This window comes from Armigeres subalbatus, chromosome 3 (assembly GCF_024139115.2).
Source record: "Armigeres subalbatus isolate Guangzhou_Male chromosome 3, GZ_Asu_2, whole genome shotgun sequence".
Taxonomy (NCBI): domain Eukaryota; kingdom Metazoa; phylum Arthropoda; class Insecta; order Diptera; family Culicidae; genus Armigeres; species Armigeres subalbatus.
In genome coordinates, this window is record NC_085141.1 from 8562119 (window position 1) to 8575119 (window position 13001).

General features: G+C 43.3%; 1 protein-coding gene across 1 annotated transcript; it reads right to left on the bottom strand.

Annotated features, from left to right (window-relative positions):
- Positions 1 to 310: 310 nt before the first annotated feature.
- Positions 311 to 2094, bottom strand: LOC134226326 (arrestin domain-containing protein 2-like). Its single transcript, XM_062707043.1, has 4 exons — positions 1838 to 2094; positions 1597 to 1764; positions 696 to 1517; positions 311 to 627 (listed from the first exon to the last, which is right to left on the bottom strand). The coding sequence occupies exons 1-4, from the start codon at positions 1950 to 1952 to the stop codon at positions 494 to 496; spliced, it is 1239 nt and encodes a 412-aa protein (XP_062563027.1). The 5' UTR covers positions 1953 to 2094; the 3' UTR covers positions 311 to 493.
- Between the last annotated feature and the right edge of the window lie 10907 nt (positions 2095 to 13001).

Genomic DNA, 13001 nt, shown 5'->3' on the forward strand with positions numbered 1-13001 from the left:
GGGGGAGGGCCCCCACTAAACCTTGTGTACCAAAACCAATAAACAGGTTTACCCGTCGCCGACATATTTGAGTACATTCAGGGGACCCAAGCTGTTAAATCTAGCCCTGGCTGTAAACATGATGATGCTTATGCACACCTACCCACATGATTTCAGACAACACCTTAATGCGGTGTACTGAATCGATCGATATTCACATATCAACACTCGACCCTCTGGACCTGCAATAAAAATGTAATTTCGGAGTGGTTGTATAGTTTTATAGGGACCAAAAAGCAAAAAGGATGTGTATAGAAAAGAAAATATGATATTGCAGTATATTAGCTTTGTTTTATTACTTTTGCGATTCGAGTAAAAAATATACATACTCGTGACTACATAGTTCATGGTTCATAAATGCGTACATTGTTCTAATTCTAATGTCACTTCTTCGTATACGGAAGCGGTTAACAACTTCGTGACGGGCGAGTATTTTAAATATTTAGCACCAATTCTACATTCTGAGTGGTGAACCAAAATTATAAACTGGATACCGTGGAATATATGCCTGGAACCCGATTGCATTCGGTTCTCCGTCGTTAACGTTAATCGCTGACTGGTTCATAGCTTCCTGGTAACTGGGCGGTACTAAAAAAAAAGATTTCAATTTAGTGTCACACAAGTTCGATGAGTGGCGAAACACTTTGAAAACATACAAAATCCAATAGCTGGAGCAGTTGGATACGGTAGAGGTGAGCTCAAGGGCCTTGGTTGCTCTGGCATGGACATTAGTGGAGTCGAAACCCCGGACGGCATAGGCATTCCACCGCTCCAGCCGAACCCAACAGTGGGAGCGTTGATGTGATCCACTTTCGGTGACATTCCGAATGGTACCGTACCAATGGTGATGGGAATGGTCATTTCCTGATCCGCTCGGCAGGCACCGAGTTTGACTTTCACCTTAAGTTCATAATCGACGATTAAGATGGAACATTGTCCAGTAGGTGCCGTGGCTGGAACCACTAAATCTTGCGTGTATTGGTCGGATTTATCATTAGTCACAGTCGTAACCATTTTGGCTATCGTTTTAACTTCATTTCGTGCTTTTCGAGTCGGTGTTTGGCTAATGAAGCACACTTTTCGCACCAGCTTACTTCTGATGCCGTGAATAGGCACATTGCTGGCGTTGTTAAGATTGACTGTGATAGGAATCTTCTGGCCGGAAACGTATCCACTCACTGGCAAATCGATAGAAAAGTACATGGGTCCGGAAACGCACGGCCAGAACCAGAAATTTTTGGTACGTTCTAACTTCTTGGGCTGTCCAACTTTCTCCGGTTCCAGATTGAGATCCAATGTATGCAAAACTGTAAAGGCGATAGTGCAAGTTTGGTCGAATTTCCACGGTCGATGGAGCACTGCTCGGACCGTATATCTAACTCTTCCATGTTCTCCTTCGAACGATGTGGCAGCATGCGGAGGAATTTGGCACGAAAATTTGTACTCATGAGTTCCGGCCGGTATTTCGATGGCGTCATCTAAACATAAAGAACAAAATAGTGACTCACGCTAATTGATTTTCAAAGAGCGTTCATTAAGAGTAGTTTTTGCACTGACCATTTGCTCTCGGGATCAAAGCAACTTCTGTAGCGATGTATTCCTCCTTTCCCATGTATGTTTCTCTCTTGAATCTCCTCGATCGCTGTACTGCTGCTCCGTTGCGGCGACTCAATTTGTTCTTTGTCCATTTAACTTCTGCGCAACCCGATATGATTAATTGGAGATCTGTGAAGAATTAAAAGGTAGGTATATTTTGTACGGCCTTGAAATGATACACGCTGGTCGGTTAGACACGCACTTTTGACCTTCTTCGGATTGTCCAGGTGCAGCTCTACGTGCCCGGTGAGCATCTGGCCCGAGAAGTACACTCCATTGGGATTGCTATCGAACTTGATTTCACATTTCGTCGGCATTATGATGAAGCGAACACCGTAGCAGCAGCACAACAATCGAAGACGATGGACAACCGCAGAGCAGCATCGGTGAGAACGTTTCACCTAATACTGAGGCTGAGAATGCTTACTGCTACAGGCAGAAGACATGCTGCAATGGTGCGGAGTGTGAAGGGGAATGTAGTCATAGGCGGGTGTTGTGCGGATTATGTGTTTACAAACTTTACCCACACTGAAAGAGCGCGACAAAATAAGACAGAATAAGTGTGATACGCATAGCGCAAAGACGCACGTGGTGGTGCTTTTTGGTAACGAAAGCCACAACCACTGAAAACATCTTTGCTTAAATACTATCGCATTATTTGATATTGATCCATCTTATAGTATTAATACCTTGTGTAAAATGGCCAATAGTGGACTTACTTAGTGGAGATCATTTTTTCTTTTGCTTTTTTACGCCAATTTACAATAAATGAATAATTAATGTGTGAAGAAGCACATATGCCATGCGAAAAGATGCGTCGATTGCGACCGGTCGCAAATTCTCGCGGTTGTGCCGATACAGTTTTCGAACCGTGTGAAGTCTGATGTATTGGCTATTATCGTTCAACAAATCTCAGAATAGTTCACCGGGTTCATGCAGAGTCGTGCGCCGAATGTCGGTGCGTGAAATATTAGTAACTAATCGGTTTTAGATTCAGTTAAATCAAAGTTTATTGCCTAATTTCCGGGTATGGTGGTATAAGTAATGTATACATATATGGTAGAATTGTAGCTCTACAATTGTAACGTATATGTTATTAAACTTAGGGCCAATTTCTTCACCTCCGCTTAACTCCTAAGCGGCGCTTACCCATACGCTTAAACCTGGTTTAAGCACTAAGCGGAGGTGAAGAAATCGGCCCTTAGATACCTAATAGTAAAATCAGCAGTGATCCAAATCGTTTGGGGCTGTCAGTTTGAATATAAATCTGAAACATTAATTTCCCCAGTCAACTGTCAAAAAAATGAAACTGGTATAAAGTTCCGTTCTATTTTCTGCAGATTTGAACCACGGATGAATCACGAGATTCAAATATTTTTTCCAATTGTTTTGGTGTATGAACGCGTCATTTTATCTACGGATCAATCCACTTTGCAGTTACGGAGCCTTTCTTGGCAACAACATAATGATTTCAATAAATTAAAAATTTGAAAAACATGAACGGAACACTGCTGGGGAAACCAGCAAGTTTGTTCTATCATGTTCCAGATTCAAACTAGAATAGTGGTCGAAAATTTGGAAAGAAACTGAATGAAACTCCTGAGTTCACTCTAAGTGTACTGTTATAGAATAATTGTCTTAATACAATGTTGTATAATAGTACACTTAAGGTCTGTCTCATTTGGAGAATTAAACTTAAAAGTTACAGTTCGAAAATTAGAAAATCACAGTCATGAGAAAGGTTGGTGCTATCCAGCAATTCCATTAAGACATCGATGCTAAATGATTCGATATCTGTCAAAAGTAATCTTGCTCTGCGAGCAGGGTTATTCGTTAATTACTGAAATCAAGACAAAATTTTCAAAACGACTTATCTGCTTTTGTAAACAAAGATTCTAACGACGATTTGACGAATCTGATAGCTCTCCCACGCAAACCAACACCACCAATAGATATGTGAATGCTTCCGCTACCTGTTGATGGTGTTGGTTTGCGTGGGAGAGCTATCAGATTCGTCAAATCGTCGTTTGAATCTTTGTTTACAAAAGCAGATAAGTCGTTTTGAAAATTTTGTCTTGAAATGTCACTTTCAAGTTTAATTTCAGTTTAATTCTCCAAATGAGACAGACCCTTAGAGCATCTTTAGTAGAGTTATAAATAGTATGGAAGTTAGAAAATGAAATTGAAACTGTAAAAATGCCTTTTTCGACATACGTTATAGTTTTAAAAATTCCAACAGTTTCGTTGGGAAATATAATACTGGAATACTGCTCAGTTGTATTTTTGCACGAATTTGCAACTGCATTTACTCGAGATTTATTTCGTTCAAAACAATAGAAGATGACGCCATCAACTACAAGGCTGAGGGTGGCTGGGTTTGATTCCCGGTGCCGGTCTAGGCAATTTTCGGATTGGAAATTGTCTCGACTTCCCTGGGCATAAAAGTATCATCGTGTTAGCCTCATGATATACGAATGCAAACCTGGCTTAGAAACCTCGCAGTTAATAACTGGAAGTGCTTAATGAACACTAAGCTGCGAGGCTGCTCTGTCCCAGTGTGGGGATGTAACGCCAATAAGGAGAAGAAGATATTCGTAGAAATACTATTTATCTATCTATATCTATCTATATATATTAAATATATATATATATAAAACTCAATGTTTGTATGTTTGTATGTATGTTCCAGCATAACTTCTGAACCCATTGACCGATTTCAACCATATTTGGAACACATATACTTTATCTTAAGGAGACGACGATAGGGGGACTAGGGAAGCTCTTTGGAAAAGGGGGAGGGTGTAGGGGGAGGGATATTGCTTAGTTATCGATCAACTTAGTGTAACTTCTTAACCCCTTGGCCGATTTCAACCAAATTTGGAACACACATTCTTTATCTTAAGGAGACGATAATGGGAGGGCAAAGCATGCTGTTTGGAAAAGGGGGAGAGTGTGGGGAAAGGGGTATTGCTTAGTTATTGATCAACTCAGTGTAACTTCTGAATCCCTTGGCCGATTTCAACCAAATTTGGAACACACATTCTTTATCTTAGGCTCTTCGGAGGGAGGGTATGCGGGGGGGGGGGTATTGCTTAGTTTTCAATCAACTCAGTATAACTTCTGAACCCCTTGGCCGATTTCAACCAAATTTGGAACACATATTCTTCATGTTAAGGAGACAACGATTGTGTGGCCGGGAATGCTTTTTGGAAAAGAGGGAGGATATGGGAGGAGGAGTATTGCTTAGCAATAGATCAACTCAATGTATGTCTTGAACGCCATGACCAATTTGAACCAAATTTGTTTCAAATATTGTCTGGCCTGAGGAAACGATTTTAGTGGATAGGGATAGGTCATTTTATTTTCATTTTGTAAACACGTATTCTCTACCCAAGGGAAACTATGAAAGACAGGCTGGGAGGGACTTTTAGAATGTGGGAGGTTATTGGGGTTGGTATTGTTTAGAAAACGTCTTAATTTAAAATCCGTCTTATTTAGTTCATCCGAGGTTCTTTGACATTGTACAATGTTCCGAAAACAAATTGCCCAAATTCCTCGAGAATACCAAGACCTCGACAATAACATTTTCCCGATAATAACATTCTCCGAAAAATGACTTTAACGAAAATGATATTTCCCGAAAACGATACTTCCCGATACACATATCCAAGAATATGACATTTCCCTGAATGAAGCTGGCCTTCAACATAACACAATTTGGCCTTAGATCGTTTGACATAAAGGCATTTGGGATAATTATGAACAGCATCAGTAAAATCTTTCATAGAAAGCATGCATTTGGGTATAAAGCAATGGTAATTGTTACCCTTCATCGGAATCATGGTTTGCCCAGTGAAAAGCAATGAATAATGTGTTTCCTTCTGAATGGTGGATGTTACTGCTTCTTTAAATGTAGGCATTTGCCCGGAATAAGGCAATGGTGGGTGTGATCCCTTCTTTAAAAATATGCGTTTGCCCGGAATAATGCATCGGTTGAGGTTTTTCCTTCTTTAGAAATAGATGTTTGCTCGGAATATGGCTATTCAAACCCATGATCCTTTTTTTCAAAATCAGTCAATGTTTCTAAAAGCCTTCTTTTAATCAAATGATGAAGTATCAATAAGTCAACGCAATTACCCTGTTAAGCAATTGGTTTAAGCAATTGGCAATTCCGAGCAAGGCCGGGTACATAAAGCTAGTTATTTTCTAAAATTGTTTAAAATTTTGGCTATTTATTTGAATTCGTAGAATTGTATAATATTGTCGGCGTAGCACCAACTTAGAATTCGGAAGTCGGGACTTCCGAACCGAGCTTTCTTCCGAAGTTTTATTTGTCAAACTAATTGATGCGTTGTTTAGCGCATCTTTAGGCGAATCCAGCGCACTACTTCCGAAGTTAGGAAAGTTGTCTGTATCTGGAGAAAAATCCAACTTCGGTATAAAAAGCGGTATAAATTTATTCCGGATAGACAATAATACCCCCAACAATATCTAACGGCAATGAGCAATAGAATGAGCAATAGAAGGAAGAGGGAAAAAACGTAAAGGATGTGAAAAAGAGGGGGAGAGAAAAAGGAGATGAAGAGGAATGGGTAGTCGAGTTTAGTCCGTTGTTGAAACCGGAGCATTTCCGTGTCGCAAGTGTCGTGAAATTCGTACCCCGAAAAGTGCAAGGGTCCTAGAAGTGTGGAAACGACAGTGCAAAGTCGTATCATCCTCCGTTGCCGATGACCAGTGAGTACCAGTCGCCAATTTCGCTGGATACACACCACGCGAATGCTGGACACCTGCTATTGAGGTTAGGCTGGACCCAGTAAGGTTGTGTGGTTTCGCGCCCGCTTATTGGTGTCCGAGCCGATGTGTACAGCTCCCATGGGTGGGCAATCGGGTTTCCGGGCAAGAGATAGAAGACAAGAATAACCGACCCTGAAATCCTGTGCCGGTGACTAGCGAGTACCCCAAAGCCAAATTCGCTGGATCACGCGTTGCGCGTTGCCGCCGTCGCCGGGGAAATTGAGCGATTGATTTTCCAAGTGCCTTACCCTGGCTCGAGACAGTAGAAACCCACCAACCGATCGTCCCTGGGACGCACAGTCAACTGAATATTCGGACTGGATCATCGCAGCAGGCCTACTTCCCCCGCATGCACAACAAGAGCTCCAACGACTCAACGTCGGCCGCACCGAGTAAGCCAACCCACTATTAAGAACCTTGTTTGTTTCAAATAAAAAAACATTATGCTTAAGTTAAATTGGTAAAAATTTATTTATTACTGAGCCCTGCTAGGTTACTGGTTTGTGAGTTGTTCTCTACGTCGTGACATTTCCCTTTGCACAATTTGTTGTTGTCTGTGAGTTCTCTTCCAGCAGGTATCGCCGACCCTGAGAGGGTGTAGCCACGGGGCTAGTCGAGCATTACAATCTCTTTTTCTTCTTTTCTCATCTTTCTTCCTTCTTTTTTCTCATTACTCACTTCTCACTTATTACTTCACACTTCTCACTCCTCACTCCTCACTGCTTACTTTTCACTTCTCGCTTCTCACTGCTCACCTCTCACTTCTCACTTCTCACTTCTTACTTCTCACCTCTCACTTCTCACTTCTTATTTCTCATTTCTTACTTCTCACTTCTTACTTTTCACCTCTCACTTCTCACTTTTCACCTTTCCCTTCTCACTTCTCAATTCTCATTTCTCACTTCGTACTTCTCACTTCTTTTTGCTTCTCATTTTTCACTTCTCACTACTCCCTTCTCACGTCTCACATGTCATTTCTTACTTCTTACCTTGTACATACTTCTAATTCGGCCTAACGACCGTTCGGCCTAATAACTATTCCTAATGACCAATTCCATGACCTTTTCAAACGTTCCCTTTTACAGTAAGGTTTGACAAACTTAATAAAGGTTTGGTAGATTACCTTGTTTTTTGCTCCTTGTCTATCAAAACAAATGTCAAAACATCGGAAAAAGAAAGAAATGTCCGAGGGAAAAAGCAAAAAATAATTTCGAACGGTCGGGTCCAGTAAGGAAATCCACGTACAATAGAAAAAAAAATAATCGTGATTGGTTAGTGTTAAATGTTCCTGCTCCCACAAACCCTTCGAACGCAGCCAACACTACACTGCCCCATAAAAGGTGTAACCGTTCGGTTCCAATGAACAGCTTGTTGGCTCCACCACAAGTCCCCATCCAATTTCCCTCCCTGATGACGACCCTGAAAACCGACAAAAAACAATAAGACATGTCTCACTCCTTGTGCATGGAAATGACAACGAGTGAGAATTCCATTTCCACGTCACACCAAATTGACAGATAACAAAAAGCGAGCAGTTTGAGTTAAGGCAAAAGAGACCCAGCCCTGTTACTGTTAAACTCACTCATAGAGGGTGCGACGATACAACACGGTGGGCATGCAAAGCATAAATTTAAATGTACTATGCAACAAAAATTATGATAATTCATTTTGTATATAAAAGAAGGAGTCTCGGCAGAATCGTTCTCTTTTCTGTGTGATCCTCGAACGAAATTGTAGTGCGCGCGTGTGTAGAGTTCATTTATTAGAGGTTAGAAAATTGTTAAAAAAAACCTCGCGGCAAATTTCTTAATATCGAAGTGTTGTTTCTATTCTAAACTTTCAGGAATCATTTCAAATCTGCTATAAGTACTTAGTAAAAGAAAGTAGTTAGTAGAACTAACAAGATATGTTTGTGAGTTCAAAGTGTTAATGTGGTTAGTATTGTTAGACCCTTAAGTGTTAACCTAAAACTAATGTGAACCTAAATTATAGTATCCTATGCTAAAATAATTACCACACAAACGAAGAACAAAACATCCAATTAGCCAGAAATCTAAAGAAAAGGTAATAGTGACATGATAGCTACAGTGACGTCGCAGGGTATTTATTGGTGGTGTTCAGGCCCGAACAAAGGGCCTTTTTCTTCTTGTTCTTCTCCGAGTATTTCGCAGCACTGATGTCCGGCAAGATCGCCGATAGGCAGCCAGGAGGATTGGGTACACGGGTATCGAGTGAACGAAATGACGGGCGGCCATCTTGCAAAATTGCCGATCGGAGCCGATACTCGTTCCGCCACCATCTCAACTGTAGCGGACAGTTCCACGGCCGCTGGTATCCGTCTTCCGTCAAACCAACAGCATGCACGAGCAACGAATCCCAATATTCGTCGTGTCACCTACTCCGATACTCCGTCGTCTTCTCCGGTCTGCAATCCGGCAGCCAAATCCAGTCTGCCATCCGACATCCACTCGGTGTTGCAATCCAGCAGCCAATCTTCGCTAGTAATCCTGTGAGCAACGCTAGATGGTGATCCCACCGTCCACAAATCAGTACCCGAAACCAAAAACGATTCCTGAAGCTACAACCACCAAGATCCGGATCTATCCCGTCGAACCAGCATGAGTATGTACCCCTGTGTGACGTCACTAATAAATAGTTAAATTGTAACAGCTTCAGGTGTAGCCTATTTTAGAAAGACCAACCCTGAGTCATATGGTTATTTGCCGAATTTTCGTGTTTCGTCATACCGGGTTCATAACGGAACCGTCAAGCCTCGTCCTTCGGGGATCCTTGTTTTAAAACCGATTCTATGACTTCCAGTAATGCTATGCTTGCCTTCCCTAAGTACGGAGAACCTCCATCAGTCGAGTTCAATTTTAAGTCTACTCCTGCTCGAGAGAGTTTATGTTGGTTTGAGTGTGCATGTGGTACGAATGTCCATCAACGACCCTTAGATTCCCGTACCGGTGAGTCAGCTAGTTTCAAAGGACGACAGTGATGCCGCTACTCACCACCAGGGACGCCGAGGAAAACATTGAATGGGTGGCCATGGGGGTGGAGAAATGGGTGGCGAACTGGGTGGGCAGCATGTGGCGGAATTTATGGATGTCAGCGGGTCAACGACCAAAGGTTTGGGGGTCAACGATCACGAAACGACTTATCATTAGCCTGGTGATAGTCGAGAGAAAAGGTTGATTAGAAGGTTATAGTTTTGGAAAAGATTCTGGAGGAGAAGGACGCAGCGCGGGCGGTCGCGCTGCAGCAAGGTACCCGGCAGAACGTGGAACGTTATAGACGGAAGCGGAGACAGCAGACCCGCCTTTTTCAGGAGAAGAAACGCCGCCTGGAAGAAGCGGAGTGCGAGGAGATGGAACAGCTGTGCCGTTCTCAAGATACACGCAAGTTCTATCAGAAGCTCAACGCATCCCGCAAAGGCTTCGTGCCGCGAGCCGAAATGTGCCGGGATAAGGATGGGAGCATCTTGACGGACGAACGTGTGGTGATCGAAAGGTGGAAGCAGCACTACGAGGAACATCTGAATGGCGCTGAGAGTACAGGCAGTGAAAGTCAAGGCAGCGGAGGAGATGACTACGTCAGTTCAGCGGACGATGGAAGCCAACCAGCCCCCACCTTGAGGGAAGTTAAGGATGCCATGCAACAGCTAAAGACCAATAAAGCAGCTGGTAAGGATGGTATCGGAGCTGAGCTCATCAAGATGGGCCCGGAAAAGCTGGCCACTTGCCTGCACAAACTGATAGTCAGAATCTGGGAAACCGAACAGCTACCGGAGGAGTGGAAGGAAGGGGTTATATGCCCCATCTACAAGAAAGGCGACAAACTGGAGTGTGAGAACTTTCGAGCGATCACCATCCTTAATGCCGCCTACAAAGTGATATCCCAGATCATCTTCCGTCGTCTGTCACCATTAGTGAACGAGTTCGTGGGAAGTTATCAAGCCGGCTTCGTTGACGGCCGCTCGACAACGGACCAGATCTTAACTGTACGGCAAATCCTTCAAAAATGCCGTGAAAACCAGGTCCCAACGCACCATCTGTTCGTTGATTTCAAGGCGGCATACGACAGTATAGACCGCGTAGAGCTATGGAAAATTATCTGGGAAGCTTACCAGACTGATCAAAGCAACGGTGGATGGTGTGCAAAACTGTGTGAAGATTTCGGGCGAACACTCCAGTTCGTTCGAATCGCGCCGGGGACTAAGACAAGGTGACGGACTTTCGTGCCTGTTGTTCAACATTGCGCTAGAAGGTGTCATGCGGAGAGCCGGGTGTAACAGCCGGGGTACGATTTTCAACAGATCCAGTCAATTTATTTGCTTTGCGGATGACATGGACATTGTCGGCCGAACATTTGCAAAGGTGGCAGAACTGTACACCCGCCTGCAACGTGAAGCAAAACAAAAGTTGGACTGGTGGTGAATGCGTCAAAGACAAAGTACATGCTTGTGGGCGGAACCGAGCGCGACAGGGCCCGCCTGGGAAGCAGTGTTACGATAGACGGGGATACCTTCGAGGTGGTCGAGGAATTCGTCTACCTCGGATCCTTGCTAACGGCTGACAACAACGTTAGTCGTGAAATACAAAGGCGCATCATCTGTGGAAGTCGGGCCTACTACGGGCTCCAGAAGAAACTGCGGTCGAAAAAGATTCGCCACCGCACCAAATGTGTCATGTACAAGACGTTAATAAGACCGGTAGTCCTCTACGGACATTAAACATGGACAATGCTCGAGGAGGACTTGCAAGCACTCGGAGTATTCGAGAGACGGGTGCTTAGGACCATCTTTGGCGGTGTGCAAGAAGACGGTGTGTGGCGGCGAAGAATGAACCATGAGCTCGCCCAACTCTACGGCGAACCCAGTATCCAGAAGGTAGCTAAAGCCGGAAGGGTACGATGGGCAGGACATGTTGCAAGAATGCCGGACAGCAACCCTGCAAAGATGGTGTTCGCTTCCGATCCGGCAGGTACGAGACGGCGTGGAGCGCAGCGAGCGAGATGGGCAGACCAGGTGCAGAACGACTTGGCGAGCGTGGGGCGTATCCGAGGATGGAGAGATGCGGCCTCGAACCGTGTATTGTGGCGTCAAATTGTTGATTCAGTGTTATCTGTTTAGATGTTAACTAAATAAATGAAATGAATGAAATGAGTTTTGGAAAAGCAGAGAAAAGTTATAGTCGGAAAATTTGAAATAGTGAAAGTGGAAGAGAACGTTTGAAGTGGAAATCTGGACATCCAGGTAATTAACTACTATTCATTAGCTGAGACAAACCCCCAAGCTAGCCCCTGTTCGCTATGTGACCTTTAATCGCCATCTTGTGTCCCTATTGTGCCACCAGGACCTCGCGGTTTTATTATAAAACCCCATCGCGGTTTCCCGCCATTCTGAAACCTGATACTTGCCCTAGGAGAGTGTGTCGACCAAGTGCACCATAAAACTAGTTTTTTTCCAGTACGTCCACGGACTACTGAAGCCTCGAGTTCGTCAATACACTCGAGGGGTGCATGACACAGGCAGAGGGTCAATGAGAGTTTGCAGTCCGCTGAGAAGAAGCTGACATCCACCCCTGACCCAGTTGCAGAAACCGAAGAGCCAACAGGTAGCGGAGTAGCAGTGCGCGGGGCCCCGAAGAACGAAGAAGAAAGAGAAGTGAGGAAGTAAGGAAGTGAAAGGTAGGAGATAGAAGTTAGGAAGTGGGAAGCGTCGTCCCGTGTTTGAGGACGGACGCGAGAAGAAAGAATGAAGTAGGACGTCAAGGAGGAAAATAAAGTGCACATGAAATAAAGTGGGAGTTTTTCATGAGACAACTCGAGTGTTTTTCTATCCCGGAGTGTCACGATCGTAGAGCCGACCCTGAGGCTTGTTAAAGGGGGTCTCACCAGTGTTGGGAGTAACACGGCCCTGGCCGTAATGGCCTTCGGCCTGATGACCCAGCATCGTTCAAATATGGCCAAGTTCCTGATTACATGAATAAAGACATCATTGAGAATAGTAATATCGTAATATTTTACAATTGCTTTGGGTTGTAGATATTAAAATTGACTCTCCAGCTCACTTACATCTGCTCACTTACAGCTGACTTACATCGATCCTACTACAAATTCTCACCTTTTCCCATGACCTCTTCAATTTTTGTTTCTGCTTATTTCTGAGGCTTTCTGATACCTTAGCATGAAGAAACAATTGAATTAAAGTGAGTTTGACAAAACAGATGTGAAGAATAGTTATTCGATCACATGAAAAATCTCACTGTCCGGACCCGGGGACAGCTACCGGATACAGAAATGGATTTTGAACCACAGTTACATTATATATCTAACAATTAATAATCGTTATTTAAAATAGGCATAATATTGATCTTCCCTATAAAATCAGAATGCATTCAATTGATTTTAATATTGTTGACTCAAACCTTCTGAAATAAGGCGAAACATATATTTTTATGGATTTTTTGTTAAATTTAAAATTTTGTCCAAAGTTTACAAAACGAGGATCTGATATTCTGTGCAGTTAAATGACTTTTCAATAGCTTTCTTTTGTTCAACTTTATAAGATG